This window comes from Centroberyx affinis, unplaced genomic scaffold, assembly GCF_046629955.1.
Source record: "Centroberyx affinis isolate AG114_WGS23_722 - 3 ecotype Tasmania unplaced genomic scaffold, CSIRO-AGI_Caff_v1 ptg001068l_1, whole genome shotgun sequence".
NCBI classification, from domain to species: Eukaryota; Metazoa; Chordata; class Actinopteri; order Beryciformes; family Berycidae; genus Centroberyx; species Centroberyx affinis.
In genome coordinates this window covers 1-20357 of record NW_027279617.1, presented here as the reverse complement: position 1 = coordinate 20357, position 20357 = coordinate 1, and the positions used below count along the sequence as shown (strand labels likewise).

The 20357-nt window shown below is 41.4% G+C and overlaps 1 protein-coding gene across 2 annotated transcripts in view; it reads right to left on the bottom strand.

Annotated features, from left to right (window-relative positions):
- Positions 1 to 12349, bottom strand: part of slc12a7b (solute carrier family 12 member 7b) — a 66858-nt gene extending 54509 nt beyond the window's left edge. For both annotated transcript variants that reach the window (XM_071523123.1, XM_071523124.1), the window contains exon 1: positions 12142 to 12349. In XM_071523123.1, the coding sequence (XP_071379224.1) occupies positions 12142 to 12349 (208 nt within the window). The remainder of the gene's footprint in view (positions 1 to 12141) is intronic.
- Between the last annotated feature and the right edge of the window lie 8008 nt (positions 12350 to 20357).

Genomic DNA, 20357 nt, shown 5'->3' with positions numbered 1-20357 from the left:
CAGATTCAAGCCTCCATGTCGGCAAGCATCCGTCCTAGTGAAGTGTTCGCTGAGCAAGACACTGGGTCTTTCTCAATATACTGTACGTTATTGTATGTTCTTGTGTTCTCCATAACACATTTGATATCATTTTGAAGTCCCGCCTCTCCCTTGATCCAACTGGACAGTGATGTACCGCACCTTTCTGCTCTGAGTTGAACACTTTTCAACTTGGGGCGTTCAAGACACTCTTCCAAAAACATGAGAAGAATGGAATGTAGCAATAAAACTTGCAGTTTGTGTCACAGAAAGTAGGGTGGTACAAACTTGTGAAGCTGTAAAAAGGCATGCTGTAAACATGGTGGTAGCGGTCGGGATGCAGTTTTCTCAGCATTTGCTTGGCTCATGTCTACTGTGGAATGCTGTCTTACTGAGGAATCACTGGGCCTGAGAATCTAATTCGCTGCAGCCTAATTCTTCATTAATAAAGGTAAGGGTATGTACATCCATGGCTTTGCCCGCAGTAGGATCAGGACTCTAGAAATTTAACAGTTGAGTGTCCATTTAACTGTTTAGTGTCCATCGAGCCTACCTCAAATTGACCTCCTTCCAAGAGGAAAAATTGAAACATGTTTCATTTCAGTCTGTGTAATTTAACGGTGCTTAAAAACCGCCATCCTTTGAAGAGGGATTTCCAATCATAAGGCATTTTTTATACTTTGCAGTGTAAGAGGGGCTTTAATGTCTATATAATGACTACATTGATTTCCTACTGATTACCCGCACAGGAGGTCAGGTCAGGCCAAGTTATGACCACCCACAAACACGTACTCACACAACATAGACCTTTTTTTTCTATTGATCTTGTAAATGTCCCCTTCATAAAGTGAAACTGAAATAAAATCAGTTTTCCTAAACTGGCTTAAGTTACTAGACTGGAATAACCTGCTGGACTAATATGAGGCATGTACACCTAAATGTAATGAAGTTATGTTTTCAAATGAACCATGAATGACCAACTGAACACTAGTCCTAATCCAAATGCTATCTTTCAAAACAAAAACATCATACATGATGCATCATACCCAGCCATCACCCTTGTCTCAAGACATCTTCACACACACAGTCTTACTGTCTTGAGATGTCTTCACTGATGGTTGGTGATATTGTTTGCCGTTTCCCGGCAAGAGTCTCAGATTTCTAGTCCCAGAATAGGGTGTATTGATCAATCCCTCATGGGAAGATGGGATTTGTAACAGATACACAAAGAACAGCCCAAGGACAGCAGCCATGGTTTTTAGAGTCTGGGAGCTCAGTTCTCTCTTCTCATGTATACTTCTTTCCTTTTTAACCACCAAAGAGACGATTCCACCTTTTTTTTTTTTTTAGCCTTTCTCCTCATGTTCAGCATTTGCTCTGGTTTGATGCGGTAGGATGAGCAAAACAAGCAAGTCCCTGTGACAACAAGCATCCACCCTGCTGAAGTGTCCTCGAGCAAGACACTGAATCCCTACCTGCTCCATGGCTGCTGCTCTGTAGCTGAGCCTGACCTCTGACCTCCCTGTGGAGGGGGACAAAAGAAAATTTCTGCGGGGACCAATACAGTGTCACTTTAATGTGATTATTATGACTTATGATTATTATTATCATGATCTCTGCAAATGCCTGGTAATATGGAGTATGTGACACCATTGTAAAATAGTGAAATATGAAATCTAAAACTAAATAAAAAGTCCCAGTGGCTCAACAGGCTACAGCACCATGTATTCATGATGTTATGTGAGTCTGACTCGTGACTTTTGTCACATGGCATCCTCTCCTTCCCTCCAATCTTTACTCCCACGCTTAACCATCCAATCTAATAAAGCAGAAATACCTTTTTTGTGATTCAGTATTGATCTCCAAAGGAGAACTTTTCTTAATTCAGGTCAGCATCAGCTACAAAACAGTGACCCCGGATCTGGTGGGGATTCAATGTCTTGCTAAAGGACACTTCAGCTGTCATGGGAGCTTGAACCCAGGCTTTTCCAATTACTCAATACGTCACTCTGCTGTCTTAAAAATAATCTGAAGAAAAACGAATAAAAGGCAAAACCTAATTTATAGTAGCTATCCGTTAATGGTCCAGTTGAAACCGACGGAAAAGGACCTGTTATTCTTTGAAATCTGAAACCATAGCATAGAGGTAAGATTGTTATAACAGCAAATAAGCCCTGAGCAAAATGTCTGCTACAGTTTGTCAGCAGTTGGAGAGGGCAAAACAAACACCAATAGAATTCACACATCATCGACAGCCTATCCTAGAATGGCCTGATGACAAAATGTTCCTAGAAACACTGGCCTTCTGCTTCAGATTTGGACTAGTCTCATCTCTCATCTCAGAGCAGATGGTTGAGGATTAATCATGACGCTCTGCTGCCTCCATCTGATCATATGGGGAAACACACCAGTTAGACCTCGGTCATGGAAGGTTACTAACTGCTTTCCATAGGTCTGAAGACAAAGCATAGGATAATAATTTCTTCTATGGATTGTACATACCAAATACCAGCAATCAAAAAGGCTCGGCAGCCATAACAGCAGCCCATGTAATATTAGCATGAGGAAAAAGCAGGCATAAACTAGCAGGCGGAAAGGTCATTTTTCACAGGCACTGACTCGAGTGAAAATAGGGAAAAACAATCCTAGCCACCGTATTAAATCACCTTTCCCAGTCAGATTTTCCTGGTGTCTGACTATGAAATGGTGACTGAACACTGTGCTTCCTTTCCGAAACATTTCCATGACATTTGTTTATTGGTCTGTAAACAAGACCTTTAAAAAATAGCCCAGTGTTGAAAAGTGATCTCAGTTTAAGTGGGTATAATACACACGGAATAGGCTATCAGTAGTCTATATAGACATGGGGATCCTCAGCAATATAAAGATCCACCATCCTTTCTTTCTTTTGTCACCCCCAAATATCAAGTCTACAGGAATAAACTAATTCGAAGCCAAATCTATGTGACTCCGGCGTGTGATGATCATGATGTAAAAAGCACACTGTAATACTATAACAAAAAGTCAAGATAACCCACAGCATGTTAGTTTACAGTAAGTTAAGTTAGGGAGCTGCCACTCCCCGCATGACTTGAGGCAACATACAGTGATGTCTGTGATGACTTTGCTGCACACATGGATAGCTGCGCCTCAATCTTCTCAGGTGACAGCACACTTGCCTGCCGGTCATCCATTAAGCACTGTGTTTGACACCACAGGCTCAGGTGACACTTTCCTCTCTTTGTAGTAGACGGCGTTTCCCCTAGATATTTTTTAAAAATCAAGGCCAATGGGCATTTAGGTTTCGTGTCCAATTCCAATCGAAGTCACCATCCCATTTGCAGTTCCACAGCTGCTTGCGTGTTATTAAAGTAGATTACATTACAATAAAATTATGCGTTTTATACACTGGCTCCAATAGCCTAATTGTTTTCTAAGCGAGCAAGATAATTACCTTCTGTAACTGTTCTGATTTTTAGCAGTGGAGGAAACTTTCTAAAAATGTGGATGAATGAATATAGGAGAACCTTGCTATGTTTGCATGAATTACATGTTGTGGGACTAATAAACTCATCAACAGCATCTTGGCCCACAGTTAACGGTTGTTCCCTTTACACATACTGCGTTTGAATCCCATCATGTTATGCTGTGGCATCTCTCTCCTCCAACTTTTCAGTCTCTTTTCATTAAGTGCCACCATAAACTCAAAGACAATCCAATCTTAAATGAATAAACAATAAATCTTTGTTTCACATGAATTCAATGGAATGAGATGATGCTGGTTATAAAATGCTTCTGGGAAACCCAGTTTCAGGACTATTCTTCCCATGAAACATTGATAATGGCATGTGCATTCTTTCCTGATTATACTCATGGGAATATTTACCTGAGCTACAAAATGATGCATGTGATATGGAAATCTGTTGCCCATTCCTTAGTAAGGCAGGTAAGCTTGTGAAGTAATCTCAAGAATCATGAATGATAATTGTTTCACTAGTGTTTGCCATTTACAAAAGAAAAATCTATTTTTCATTTGGTCTTGAAAAAACAGGTCTTTGGTCTTGATCTATCAGGGAAGATCATAAGTGGGAATTAATGCCAATGTGAAGCCAGCCAAATGATGCCAAAGGTAACAAGTCATTGTTACAGTCCTGTTGACTGGTAAGATAGTGAAAGTGGCTGGTGAATTTTGCCATTTAACAGCAACTGTGGGTGGTGAATTTAAATTTCCTGCCCTGAGATGGATCAGCAAACACACAAGTTGACTCAAGTGTTATATCAGCTCAGTCAGCTCAGTTGCTATTTGGGCTGACAGTTCAGGACAAGCCGTGAGAGAATCTGAAAATGGAAGAAGCCTCCAGTGCCTCAGGTTGAACTTTGGCGTCTGACTGCACTGCACCGTTTAGGCTTCTTGTGACAGGGGTGGGGTTAGGGAGGTTATCCTTAGGCTCTTCATTCATAGACAGGCAGAACATGATACTCACACGATACGTCTCTATGCACATTTCTGACACCTGATACCCACTGATGGCACCACTAAGGAACCCCTACTGTACCTACTGGTGTTCTCTTCACGTTTACCTATTCCTTATTAGCAAAAAGTATATATAGCTCTCAGCCACAAGGCTCATTTGGCTTCATTTGGTCCGACAATAGTATTTATTGCAATAACGGAGTAAATAAGGCCAAAATGACTCATGGTAAATACCTTATTTAGCCTTACACATGTTGCTGACCAAGCACTGGAAAACCCCAAGACTACCAACACCAAGGTTTCCAAATCTAGACAGGCTCCAGGGGAAAAACATGTTAGGTAGTTTTTCCCACATCTATTCTGCAGCAGTGGCCTGCAACTGCTGGAAACTTGCCCCTACTGTTATCAGTTTGACCACATGCATTGTGGCCTCTGCGATTAACACAGGCTACACTGTTATGTACCTGCCATTAAAAGAGGTAAGAACAGGATCTCAGGTGGATCATACTGGTTTCTTCTGCGTCTCAGCCTGCCTCCAGGGGCTTGAACCTCTAACAAATGTCAAGCCTGTTACCATTTTGCCTATCTCACCATTTAAAAACAAACAAAACACACAAACAAAAGCAACACTTCAGACCGGTGTTGACATTTGAAAATAAAGAACGGACTCCAGATGAACACTTGATGAAAAGAGCACTTTGAGGACTGGGCTAAACTGGGAGTCTGTGCACTTCCAAAAAAGGTGGAAAGTTGGCTGCAAACCCTTCAGCTCCACCAGCGAGGGACACTCCCCTTCTCCAGAGTGTTGCGTGTAAACAGGGAGCATTTGGAACAAACATCCCACGCATGCACGGCGGGACGGGGAGGCCACACAGGAGCAGCAGCAGATATAGCGGACGCCTGCGCCCAGTTGTTGTCCTCGTGCTGACTGGTGGGCTCCAAATAAAGCAGAGGGCAGCACATGATACCCAAGGTGCACGCATGTGTAAATATGAATGCACACACATGCATGCCAACATAAGGACATTATACCGAATTACATTCATTTGCTAAACCTAACTGATAAACCCTTCTGTAGTTCTAACCTTGGGCCCCACCTTATAAATACTTTCATATAGGCTATATACTTTTTCTCAAACATCCTTCACAAGTGACCATTTTCCTAGATTTCCTAGGTTTTCTATTCTTGAGGGGACATTTGGAGTCACACAACCACACACACCTATTAACCTTGAAGAGACATTAAGACCTTGACTTCACTCTAGCAGATGGTCTATGCATAGCAGCATTGCTGATGTTACAGTGAAAAACAATTTAACAACCTGAAACTCCATCCTGACTTCAGTGTTTTGGCATCGAAATAGAATAGAATAGAATAGAATAGAATAGAATAGAATAGAATAGTTTTTCATTCTCTTAAAGCCATTTTGATCTAAAGGCTTATGCTTAAATGCCTGAAATGTGTTTCTTAGACAAATATAAATAGTGACGTTGATGCCTATGTATGAATTTCTTTCCGAAGCCTTTGCCTTTCCATCAAGGCAAAGGGCGGCTAGTTTTGATTTGTTAAACACTTTTTTGGTCACTGCATAATTCCATTTGTGTTGTTTCATAGTTTTGATATCTTTACTATTATAAAATGTGGAAAATAGTATAAAAAAAAAAAAACGAAAACGAAAAATGCGTGTCCAAAGTTTTGACTTGTAGTGTAGCCTATATTTTGCTAAAATGATGATGATAAAAATGATTAGTGCAGGATAAATGATATATCCATAGCATAGGGAACAATAGCCTATAATAATATGAATAGTTTTGCATAGTGACCATAATTAGTAGTCACTGTAGTCACTGGTTCAGACGCAATTACTCAATGGTGTCCATGAACTTAATTATTCAAACGGCTGCATCATTGTGTTTTTAATCATAATAACTTTGTATATAATTTCTCTAAAACAATGTTTATAAAGTGCTTCACCACCAAGACAAAAAACAAAAATAAAAGGTTACACAAACAAAGAAGAGGGCAGCAGTAAAAAAGACAGACATTATGATGGTTAGCAAAGAGCATCCTCGGGGCCATTTAAATGACATGGCTACCATTACAGGTCAGTTTATGTCTCATGTGATTTTTACACATGGACATCATAGATAGATAATCCCATTACAGTAACATTAGACAGAGGAAGCATGTACTATTATTGCCTAAGTGCCCTAGCCACAGTAAGAACAGGGGAAGTGCATGTGAGCACAAAGGAGAAAGAGAAGCCCAACTGCTCTGCTGTTCAGCAACAAGCCTCAGAAATGTCACTCAGGCTTTTCCCCCCAACCCCAAACATCTGCCACTGTGTTAACTGTCAGAGATAAACAGATAGATTGTCAGTCACTGTCTGTGTGTAGTCACATTATGCTGAATCCGAGTGAAACCTTTCTCAGACCCTTATCCCTGTTGCACCGCTTCTACTTTTCACCGCATGCCTAAACTCTCACAGATCCCAAAGTAATCCAAGTCATCCTAGGTATTTGAGGGGAGCAGAGTTACTCTATGTATTCCGCTGTACTGTTATTGGCTGCTTGTAATGTTGCCGATCTAAGATTTTAAACTCACTTCACTAAGTCACTCTGGATAAGAGTGTCAGTTAAATGGCTAAAATTTTTAAAGATGTACAGCAAAGTAAACATACATTAAAAGACCCAATGTATATGGTAAGAGAAGGGATATTATTATACACAATATACACAATCAAATCCAATACACAATATATACATTATATGTTGCATTCGTTGTCTCTCACAAACTACGTTACTTTCCACACAGCTTTCCCTTGACGTCGCACAAAGACTGGCAAGGATAAAGGATTGAACAACAAGGTATAAGGAAAAGGTACATTTATGGATCACTTGAAAGGCTTTAAAAAGAGGGCAAGGCAGCGAACCAAATAGACCATTAGCATTCAGATAACAGTATTTGTTCTTGTCAATAATCTGGTTTCCACTTCTACAGAAGCACAGAGGGCTAACCACTGGTTCCTTCTTATCTACGTTACTCAATTTCCCCCAAAACAACATTTCTGACACTGCACCTTGATGCCAAGAGAGAGATACTATTTCTCACTTGAGCTATACTTTCAAATAAGCAAACAGCGCTTTTGATCTCACAACAATGAGTTTGCCAAAGGTGCGATAAAGGCCCACTTAGCAACTCTGGAAAAGGGCTACTGAATCATACATTAGCCTCCATAGTGAGCGCTATAATCAATAGACTTCTTTTCTGAGAAACATAAAACTCTACATACCCAGTGGGACACCTTAAAGCAAGCTGCCTGTCAGTGATCTATGTGGGGAAAAACTCTTTCCAGGCTTAATGGTACAGAAGACCGGCAACAGTCAAAGCAAATCAGCCATTAGATGTTGTCCATTTGAGTCAACCTAATAGGGCTCTAGATAGCTTTGGACGGGAGACAAGGAGCAATGATCAATTTCCTGATAGGAGAAAAATTTTACTTTTTTCTTTCTTGCCAACTTGCTGCTCGGCACAGGCTGCTCTTAGTTACTGAATAAGATGAAAGATTGTACCTCTGTAATGGGAAACGCCCGTCCATCCATTCATATCAGGATGGGATTCACTAAACTCATTATCTGCTACGGTTACCGTGCCCCTTCGTCATCCATGAGTTTAATTTGGCAGCTGCAGCATCCACTATCCTATCAGTAAATACATTACCACAAATCAAGTCAGTACCCCCCTATCAGTCACGTATTGATCGCAATATCATGATTGCAGCAGAGGAAGGAACTGAGGAAATTGGAATCCAGGATAAATAGTTTAGCCTAGATAACAAAGGTACAGCAGTGTGTCCTGCTTTAAAGACACAGCCAACAAGAAAAAAAATCAGGACACTGTAGCGATAAATGATTGTTTAATGATCATCCACTCAGAGTCTGCAGGGTCATCATAGTTTTTATATATAGTTTTCCATTTTTATTTCAATTTCAGTTTAGTCTTAGTTTTGAGTGTGGGTTTGGTGGTTTTAGTTTAGTTCAGTTTTGTTTTGTTTTTTTGTTTTTTTTACAAATGTTTAGTTTTCGTTTACTTTATATTTTGTTTCAGTTCTAGTCTTAATATTTTTGGTATTGGTGGTATTTTTAAAGGCATAATAATAGAAGATAAGAACATGTATTTTGTTTGTTTGCAACAGGTATTGTGTAATACACACAATGAATAATAAATTCCTTTTCAAATTTATTTACATTAGCCTAATTTTTCAATAAATCCTCAACTAACGTAAAGTTGGGACCACTTAGTTTCGCGCTGCACAAATGAAGCGCACTAGCAGACACAAATTCAGACCGTTTAGCTCAGAAACCCACATGAGACAAGTATGTCTACAGCATAGCGCCATCTGGTGGTGTAGTTAGCGTTCAGCAAAAATAGACAAAAAATCTGCTCCCGTCATTGATTCTCGTTTACCCTGTACATAAAAACAAAGACAAAAACTAAAATCATTTCACATTTATTTTATTTTAGTAAGCAGAGTTAGTTTACGACCATGTTTTTGTAACACTTAGCTTGCATCTTGGTTTTAGTTGACGATAATAGCCTTGACAGTTGGAAAAACAAGAGACACTGCATTCCAGTCAAAAAGGCTTGCTCTGGGCATGCTGGTGGCTCAGTGGGTCATTTGGTGTACAGTGCTTGACTGTAGAGTCAAGTCAACTTTGAGTCCAGCTTTCAAACTATCACTTATATCGCAAAAAAAGTTTAGAAATTTAGATAACCAGCCTGCTTTTCAGCATTTTTTTTAATTCTGCTACCGGTCATGAGGCTTGCTCAACCTTTAAAAACACACATCATCCTTGTAGTAAAAACAAGAAAATCATGTAGCCTAAATTAGAGTTACAAGATTTTTCTGTGACAGCAGCATTATGTTAATTGTTATTCTCTCTCTCTACTCCACCTTTCCTGTCTTTCTTAACTATCAAATTCAACAGAAATGCCGTAATTTGAATTGTTTGAAAAAGGCATGCTCTTTCATGGTGGCATGGCCCAGTGTGTGTATGAGACCATGGAAGGGATATTCCCATATATCTTCTTTGGAGTCATGTAACAAATACTGAGGGGATTAAAATGTTTGCTGATGAAAGCTCACACACAATATATCATGTATCAAGCAGAGACAAATGCATGGCAAAGACCGTCACAAGCCCAAGTGCTGTACACACACCCCAACCCGTGCACATGAGCGCATGAGTGCACGCGCACACACAGACACGCCTATCTACCTCTTGGTGACTTCATGCGACTTAGAATAAAAATCATTCTCAGCATTAAAACTGAATGGACAGGTACCAACCTGTCATAAAATTAGCAGAGGAAATCATGTGGAAGAGGCAATTAAACACACCTTCCACTCCCCTGACTGATCTTCACATGGAGACAGTGGAGAGATTAACAGGGATGAGCAGGACAACTGCAGGTTTAGCCTGTCCAAACTGTAATGTGACTGATTTTAGCTGACATCTCCCCTTATCAATTGAACATGCAGATCAAAACACTAATGACACACCAGTGTTGATACTGCTGCTGCATATGAAGACAATCTAAAATAGGGTATTGGTATCTAAGAATTTCCTGAATCCTAAAATCCACTATCAAAAACCATGCATGTCAGAATTCAATGCAAAGCAACTTTGTTTTCAAACTTTTTTACACTCAAAAGGAATGCACATACTTAAAATGGAGCACAGGATTAGCCTATATTTCAATCGTTATCTAATGAACCCAAACTAATGTTTGTTTATAGTCTATAGTAAAGTAAAAGTAATGGATCAGATTGGTACTCCATATCAGCTGATACACTTTAGTACTCAAAATCGTTATCAGCAGCTTTGGTTGGGCCAGTGACTGACTCATTTACTCGCCCGGCATGATCTATTACTGGCCCTGGGCCATTGGGGCATGTTTATTGTTGGACCATGCTCCCTACAAATCACACTGACACACAATGTCAACAGTAGCAACACTCTTCTGTCACTATCATATCCAATCAATAAACAATCAATAGTGTGATTTTTCAAGGTTTTTTTCCCCAGAATATCAGGTGTTTGGGACACACAACTGTCATTCATTTCTGATTACTGTCTTCCTGGCGTTTTCCTGTTTTTGTGGTCCTGATCAAATCCTTGGACAATTGATAGTCCACAGACTGATGAGAGAGACAATCTATGGGCTGAAAAATGAACCTGATTGAACTGACATATCCACAGCCCATTCTACACGCAAATCAAAATATCTCTGCATACAGTCTGTCCGTGGTAGAAAAGCAGCAATACTCCATCCATGGCTACAGACCCAAACTGAGTAATTTCTGTTCTGTCTCACTCTGGGACCCAGGTTCATTAAAAACACACTAGTCCTCCTCTTACAACATGGGGTCCCACAGGAAACCTCCACCTGTGACCCATTCTGGCTGCTACCCACAGAAGCAGTCTATGCTCTCACTATCACCAATCAATACACAATAGGCAGACTGTTGGAACAGATGGTTCATGCACACAGAAGGCCATCAGTACACTGTAATTTGGAGGCTTGCCTGGCCAACACGCTATGCAATTATTCTTGCACCTTCTACCAGTCAACCTGTTGCTATAGTAGCACCTTGAATGGATGTTTGTGAGCAACTGGTCGAACGAGGCGTAAGAAAAAAGGCTGCAATCACATGGTATTTCAGTGTGAGACTTAATATGATACCACTGCCTGCATTGAATGGGTAAATTCAATATGACAAAGAACTACAGTAATCCTAAAACAGATTTTAGGAGAACACTATGGAAACATCACATCAAAACTTAAACTTTCCTATGGGAGTAGTAACACCAAAGGAGATTTAAAAAAAATATATCATTATTATACCATCATATTATTGTTTGGTCAATGTGACAAATTATATGTACAGCAGGTCACCAAACTATCAGCTTAGAGGGAACAATAGCCTGGACTAGAATTCTGTCTATTCTGCTTAGTTTTTGCTCACCATTATAAAGATTATAACTCCAAGATTTAGTCTGATTTAGGGTATGACAAGTGCCAAGACCATGTCATATCAATTGACATTACTCAGTGTTTAGCAGGAAAGTAGAACTTGATCCTGCTTGCGCTCCTACGATACAACAGGAGCTTATGATGAGATGCTTTCAGGGCTGCAGGGGAAAAGTACACGGAGTTCAGCAAATACAGGGACTGCAGCTGGGTATGGCAAAGTGTGACATTTGTCAATTTGAAATGAAAAATCAAGGCTCTCTCTAAGCCATATTCACAGGGGAGCATTCAGGACCAATATGCCCTATACGCTGATAGTCTGGTGACCTATATCTAATAATGTATCAAACTGACCAAACAATAAGGTCTTGTCAGTCATAAGTAATTGCTACACTTTGTTTAATCGATATAAGAGGCTTTCAAAGTGTTGCTGACGAATGATATTAGATGCAGGAACTTCTCCCATAGCTTCGAGTTTGGTGAACTGACGCCCCGGCATCATTACATAACTGCTCGACCATAAACAGAGCCCAAGTGAAATGCGATGGATAATCCTCCGGTAGATAGATGATAAGAAGTGGGACACGGGGTTTGGAGCGGACAGCTGTCTTACCATACTTGTTGGGCTCCCTGCTGTACTCCAGGATAGGCACCACGGCGTTGGGGTCCTGCTGCCCGACCACCGAGCCGTCCCCCGCCCCTTCCCCTCCGCCGCCGCCGGTGTGCGCCGCGGGGTCATCGATAACCTCGTCCGAGTGCTCCCCCTCCTCGCCGGCCCCTCCTCCTCGGTCAACCGGGACGACCACAAATCTGTCGCTCATGTTCCTCCTTTGTCTCCCCCGCTTGCCGCACTTTTCTGGAGGAAAAACTACTCCGGCTTACCGCTGTGGTTCACACTCGGTGTTAGCGAGCACACATGACAACGTATGGGACACACACTCTCACGCGCTGATCCGAGGATTGATTACACTACAGACGTGCCCGCCCTCGGTCTTCGTTCATTGGATGAGCGGGGCGAGGAGCGCTGTCAATCAGCGGCATACGCAAATCAGGGTGGAGGAAATTGGTTAATTGTGAAATGAACAAGTTTTATCGTTTGCATGAACTTAATGGGACACCCAAATTCATACAGTATTATGATCCATAACATAATCTTATCTCGCAAATAAAAGCTCTCTGTTTTGCTTTCCACGCTTAAAAATTCTTAAAAATACTGGCATTTGGAGTATGTTGAAAAATATATTTCAGAGTATACAACAACTGTCCCATATAGTATAAGAAATATGTTTCAAAATACAGAAAACTAGCCAATCAATGAATTTATACATGCAATTGACATTCATTCACATATATTTTGGACAGTGAAAATACATTTTCTTGCTGATATGTGCTGATACAGATGTGCTGATACTGTATCTGAATATTTTTTCCAAGTCTTTCATTGATAGCAATGAATTTTATGCTATCCCTGCAAGTTGAAATGCTCAGTGTGTGTGTGTGTGTGTGTGTGAGTGTGTGAGTGTGTGTGTGTGTGTGTGTGTGTGTGTGTGTGTGTGTGTGTAGAAAGACAGAGGCCTAATGTCACAATGGACCACATGTAGTGGCATCTCACATTGAACTCATTACCAGCTTATTAAGTGAGCAGAAGATGATGGGATAATTAACACTCACTCTTTACATCCTAGCCTGCCATAGAAGCACAATAAATCATTCTAATTCAAAGTGGTAGTTTAGTCATTTGCCATTACAGCATCTCGCCATAATAACTTTGGTATGCTACTGCTGAGAATAAGTGGTTCGTTAATACCTCAGGATGGAATGGCCTCTCATGTTTCCAGTCTGTTTTCAGTGCATGTAGTCAACACAGTGACAGGACTGGCCAGGGGGAAAATCTGGGCGTTTCCTCTGCAAATGCTGAACGATTTGAACAACATAGAACAACTTGATGTTACACCCAAGGATATCATTCATATCACGTAAGTTGAACTGATTTCTCCACCCTGCAAACAGACCCTCAGGATTCAGAATCAAGTCTCTATCTGTTTGCTTCATAGTTCTGACTAAAAACAATAATCATCTAATGGCGGAAATTCCAGATCTGGATCACCAGCAAAATCTAATCAACAGATAGGCCTTGGTTTCCAAGGCCTATCTGTCCATCAAACTTCACAGACATCTGTACATCAGTTTTTGAGATATCCTGCTGCTTTCGCCCCTGTTATAGTAACAGGGGCGAAAACATGACTAACGAAATGGAACGCAAAATAACGCACAATAACAAAATAGTTTACAAAGCACCGTAAATTTTCAAGGGCTCTCAGACGGCACAAAAATCACATGACGTAGCAACAGCTCAGACTGAAGAGCTTCTGTGGTTGAGATCCCCTTAGGATGTACTGGTCTTTGCTTTGATGTAGTGGTAAATATAAAAGTGGGAAATCTATGAGCTCAAGTTGGTGATCATCACAAGCCAAATAACCACCAATCTTTATTTTCTCTTTATTTTTCATAAAAAAACACCCTATCCTCATATAGCTTTCATCAGTTTGATACTACTTACTATGATGTGTACCATGAATTTACATCACAAACATATGTCAGTCTGTATACATGTGTAAACTCTGTTTGGTGTGTTTAACCTCCACTATGCTCCTGATGTTTTTTCTTTACTAAATTTTGTTTCATTCTCTTCCTTTCAGTTTTGCTATTCCCTGACTCTCTGAGCCTCCTTTTGTTCCCACTTTTTCACATCACTTCCATTAAGATCTAAGACACCCTGTCAAATAGACTTACACCCTAGTCATTCACTATTCAAGTACTTCCACTTATGCATAGGGCATGTCAAATAGTCCGCCGTTTACTTTTCAAGCATCCAAAACTCCTTAGGAAAGAATATTTTGGATGAACTCCAGGGGACCACTCATATATTTAATTGCTTGAAGAGTGTTACTTGGACGTCTAAAATAGACAGCTGGTGTGCCAGTTGGATGACCGGGGAGGGGCGGGCGGTCATTAGAAAAAGATAATTATAAAAGAGGGTCTATCTATTGTGGTGTGTGTGTGTGTTTCTGTGTCTCGTTGTGTACTTGCCCTTTTCAGACTACAGTGAATGTATGAAGGGTGGATGCAGTAGCGGCTTATGCAGGGTGTGGGTCTAAAATAACAGGGCTGACAAAATCACTTGTAATCCAGCGCTTATATGTTGCTATACTCATCCTCAGCTAACCTTCATCACCTCAGTTCAGAATGACTGCCTGGTTGGACATAATGAGATGCAGATTACTAGTTTAAGCCGGGTGAGAACAGATGTGGCCCTGTACAGCGCAGCCACAGCTGCATGTGTAGAAGGAGGCAAATGGCAGCCTTCATCTTTGTACCATCCTCATCTTCGCCTTCAGTGACACAAGGAATGTACATTCACTTCTGAGACAGCCATGTTTAAAATGTGCAAAGGATTTGTTCTCTCATTATAATCTGTATTTATGTGCTTCATTGCTTTGTAAAACACTTTGTGATGATCCTGATTTCTTGCAGTAAATGTAAGACTTGACTTGGTGTGATAGAGCAAATTGCCAGTTTAAGCTGTGAAAGTGTCAAAAGCACGGTAATATTGAAGATTATTGTATTCATAGCAGGTTTGCAAACGGTCGACTTCTTCATGACAATTGCATTTCTTTTGTCTTCTAATACAAAGAGTCAACAACTCTCAGTACTGTGTCATTTTCTGTGTATTTACTCCATTAGCCACTGAACTGAAACTGGTTGGATGTGTGTATTTCTGCTGTTCCTCTCATTAACAAACAGCCTGAGGGTTAGGGTTTTTGTGCAGTTGACTCTAATATCCATGATCAGTCTAGACTCTAGATTAGGAGTAGGGACCAGCGGTTCAGACAGCCTCCTCTCATCCTTCCCTCCGACTCTCTAGTTACTACTATGTGTCGTTGTCATAGAGATGCTCCTCTGGGAGAGAATTTAACAAACTGCCTGCCAGTCAATTACCAAGGGGGCGCTGTCGTCAGGGTGCTGGAGTGTGATGCATTTAGCCCTCTTCATCTACTGTTTTGTTTTCAAGTGAGAGCGAGAGAAAGAGAGATTGTGAAATGGCTGAGTGTGTGTTCCTTCATGTATTCATTGTCCAGTAATCCTGTATGAGAATAACATCCAGCATCCAACATACCAGGGAGTCTTTGCATTTACACCAAGTTTGTACCTTTGTATCATTCCCATTGTGTAATTTTTACCTCCTTAGTGTACTGTATCTATTCTCATTATTTATAGTCTCACTTTACCTTGAATCTAAGTCTCTATCACAAGTTCAGAAAAATGAGACCAGGTTTATTCAGAACTTAATGTGTAATACAAACTAGACATGTCAGTATCAATAAATACTTCATTGCTTTCTTCAGGATTTCTAAAGCTGAACCCAGTCACAAAGTGGCGGGCAGTTACACTGACTGCCCCCCAGTTGAGTTTCCTCCCTGGTGGTAATCACAGTCATTTACTGTATAAAGGGAACCACTGACCGACCCCCTGAAGACTGCTTCAGCCGTGTTACTAAAATGACTGGAGCAAGCGATGCGTGCACGGACTGTATGTGGGTCAGCGCTATAGCATGAAAGGCAGCTTTTATTCTGAAATGGGTCCCCTGCTGCTGTGTCATTGTGCTCTTCCTGTCATAACAGTCGGTGGTGGGTCATCACTGGCACATCCTGGGTCTGTAGTCTGAATGAATCTCACAGGAGAACTGATGTAGCATTGTACATGGATGTTACAGGGAGCAGGGGCTCAGCCACCAAATGCCTAAAACTACAAAACTCTTTTTAACACAAGGAGACATTTTTCATAGTTTTAAGTGAAGATGATGGTAGAAAAAATCAAAGCAAAACAATAAGATCTAATGAGCACATTCCATATGACCACTGCTTTTCATTTGAACATTGGGACACACAGGCAACAGACCCATAAATGTAATTATCTATTTCAAAATGTCCCACCGTGCCTTTTGGTAAACCCACTTTCTGTACAAATGAATTTTTAGACTTTCAAAATTATGCAAAGAAATAGTAGTTCTAACTATATTTACCTCTTTCAATTGAAAAATACATTTCATACTTAATTTGATTTGACTCCCACAGTACTTTGGCCTTTGTAGTATTAAGAACTCATGCCATAGAGCAGTTTATGGCTTAGTTCATTGTTCCCTTAGTGGTCGGAAAACATGATGATTTTGGATAATCTAACAATATTCTAACACATACGTCAAAAACAGTGTGGAGAGACTGCAAAATCCTTCCTTTTTTATGTTTTAACTGAAACTTAAAACTGAAAATTCCACAGCCCATGGGTTTATGAAGCCGTTTTATTTTTAACTTTTGTTCTAAGACAAAGGAAGAGGGGACTTCCACTTTCCACTGTATGCAAAAGAAACTATCATCAAAAATAGTCTGGGACTTGTGGCTTTTATCGTGTAACGTGCTGTTACACTGTGAAGCAGCCAGATATGACCATGAATATAGAGATGCTTTTTGTAAAATTGAACTCAGGGGAGCTGAATAGATAAAGGCATGGCTTCTCCTTTTGCCTATATATGAAAGAAACTACCATCAAAACAGCCATTAAAAGTAGTTGGGGGCTGCAAAACTGTGACTTTTATTGTGTAATGTAAAGCATCATCATGAATAAGCCCAGCTATGATCATGAATCCAAAGATGTTCTGTGGAAAAACTGGCCCAGGGGAGACGATAGAGTGAAGCTGAGAGGACTGAGGTAGTTATTATGGAGGAGGTAGGGGATGTGAAAGGGACTTGTTTTTGTCTGCTGTATGGGCCAGGAGTGCAGATGGGACGCTGTTTGTAACGAGATCCCCTGGGCTGCACTATTCATAAGGGAGTGGTGTGTGTGTATGTATGTGTATGTGTGTGTGTGTGTGTGTGAGAGAGAGAAAGAGGCAGAGAGAGAGAGAGAGAGAGAGAGAGAGAGAGCACACTTTACATCTGGACGTATGTCAAAGTCACAGTGTGTGTGAGAGCGACCCTCTGTGCAATGCGTGTACGTGCATCACAGCTGGGTGAGTCTGCAGTCGGAAACAGCCAGACAGACAAAAATATAAACGCTGACATATCTGCCATCATGATAAGTTGACAAAAAAAAATGCAAAAATAGATGTTTAGGTTTGATTCATCTGTGGTCTAAAAATATGTGGTTTGGTTGGGAATCTGTATGTACTGTACTCTATGTACTGTAAAACAACAATTTGAGAGCATTTTCCAATATATTTGTTGGTCCATTGCATACAGTATATGCACCAAACTCTCTCCATTAAAACCCAAGTGTAGCCTATGAGTATAAATCTAAAACTTCACCAGACCACCACACCAGAGAGAGAGAGAGAGAGAGAGAGAGAGAGAGAGAGAGAGAGAGAAAGAGAGAGAGCTGGAAATGGAAATGGAAATGGATCTAAACAACCACTTGCTGAGCCGTAATGGGGGTGCTGCTCGGGTTTGGAATTACGCAACAGAACTCAAACCCTCTCCATGTTTCCAACTTCACCCCACCCCTGCCCTCCAGCTGCCCTCTTGTCCCCCCCCCCCCCCCCCCCCCCCCCCACCCTTCCCCCCCCCCCCCACCCTTCCCCCCCCTCGCACCAGCCTCCAGCCGGGAATGACCGCCGGATACATGCTACGGCTGATTTTGGCTGCACACTTTAAAGCGCGCTAAAGTGTGGAGTGATTGATGACTCGCTCACAGCCATGACACCAGCAGATACTACTTATTTCAGTGACAGGGCGTTTTTAACACCGCCTAATCTAACCGAGCTAGAGCTAACTATTCTGGGCTGTAGTTTCTCATCTGCTGGTGCAAAATAGCAATTTGTTCAAGCTTTATTTATCCAGGGAAAGTCGACTGGGCACGTTTACTCTTTCTCAGCACCGCCATGCTTCACATTCATACAGTTCCACACAGTCAAAACCACAAAGTCTGCTACTGGTGGCTACTGAGCAGCTCTACTGCAGCAGCTGGGGGTTACGAGTCTTGCTCAATGGCACTTCAGCAGTAGTTTATAAGGGAAGAGAGAGGTGTTTCTCATTCACTTTCCCCATGAGTAGCAAAGGCTGGTGTGGCACTGTTGAAACCCTGCAGTGAAATCCTGGTATTCAAACCCTTGTAGCAGATGAGGTGAAAACCACCTAATATCCTCCCTGGGGATGCGTTCTGTGTTTCAACTCTGTCTCTCTCTCCCTCTGTCTCTCTCTCTCTCTATCCCTCTATCCCTCCTTCCTTCCCTCTTTCAGTTCGGTGGGGTCTGGCTGTCTGGAGCTTTGTCTCAGCTGCTGCTGGGGTGGGGGGTTATTTTGAGAAGTGGACAAAAGAGGAATGGGATGGTTGGCATACCAGCGGAGACACACACCACCGTACACCCATCCAGCTACTGACACACGCACACGCACACACACACACACACACACGCATACTTGCTGGGTGAGTCCCCTCGGCAGTCTTATTAATTATGCTGTGATAGGCTAAACTTATCTCATATCTGCACTCCTGTTTGATAAATATGGGTACAGTTAAGTGGGGGGATTGTGAATGACACGGATTCCTGGCCACTGGTCTCAGTGTCTTAATAGCACAACAATGTTCCCTCTTTAAATACTGTATGTTCCCTAAACTGCTGTCTCTCACGCATAAAAAGATTTTGAGATTTCAACCAATGCATCTGTATCGGCAAGAAATAAAAAGGTGTAAAAAGTCGTAGTCTATCTAGTTTATTTATGATAAACTAGAGTATTAGAGTATTTTATGATATTTTTGTCTTATATCACTGTGTAGATTGTGTTTTTTCATGTGAATATCCATCATTTTTTTTAATGCATATGACTAAACAAATTTCCTCTAAGTTTGCCTGCACCTTTGAAGTGTAATTCCTATCTGCTCCTATATATAGCAGTTCAGTGGGCAACACTACAACGCTGGGTGTGCGTGTGTGTGTGTGTGTGTGTGTGTGTGTGTATGTCTCCCCATGCTATTCCACCAGGCCATTGCTTGTAAATTGGAATATGTTTTTTATCAGAGCTGAAGGTTTATGATAAGTGGACAATCCCGATGCCTATCCAATTTCACTTTATAATCTACATTTTGTAACATAATGACGGCGTGCAAAGAGAAAGTAATCTGGAGGGCAGGAAGTAAAGGCTCAAGCCGGCCTCAGCTGCCGGACATCTGGTCCAGTAATACATTCCCCCAGTACAAATGTGTTTACTGTTATATCGGTCTATTACACACCAGTGGAAATACTGTGCTCTTTCTCTGATTCATTATCATATAGTGTTCATAGGTGGGTCTTAGAGGATCTCAAGCAGGATGTCGTGTTCAGATATCAGATCGTTCAAACATACGTGACACTTCCATACAGGAGTCACACTGATGGATTCACACAAAGGCTTAAATGAACGGGGAGGGAACGTCGACCGATGTTTTGAGTGAGGAGGGCAAAGTCACCGACGGATATATCGAGGGAAAGAAGAACAAAGACAGCAAGGAGGGAAGGAGGGAAGGAGTGAAGGAAGGAAGGAAGGAAGGAAGGAAGGATGCAAACTCCGCAGCCAGGCTTCAGCTTGGTTGTGTGTTAGGTGTTTGGAATGCAGAGGCTCAGTCCTTCCCCTCCTGAGACAGTTGCAACTGTGGTCCTTTTCTGTCTCAAGCTGCATAAGCAAAATGCTTTGAACACCATAAAGCTCACAGGTCGTAATCTTCACAGGGGGTGTGACCACGTGAACTAGGCTGGGTATTTTAAAGCAAGCGCTCAGTCAGCTGGGAGGAGGAGGACCT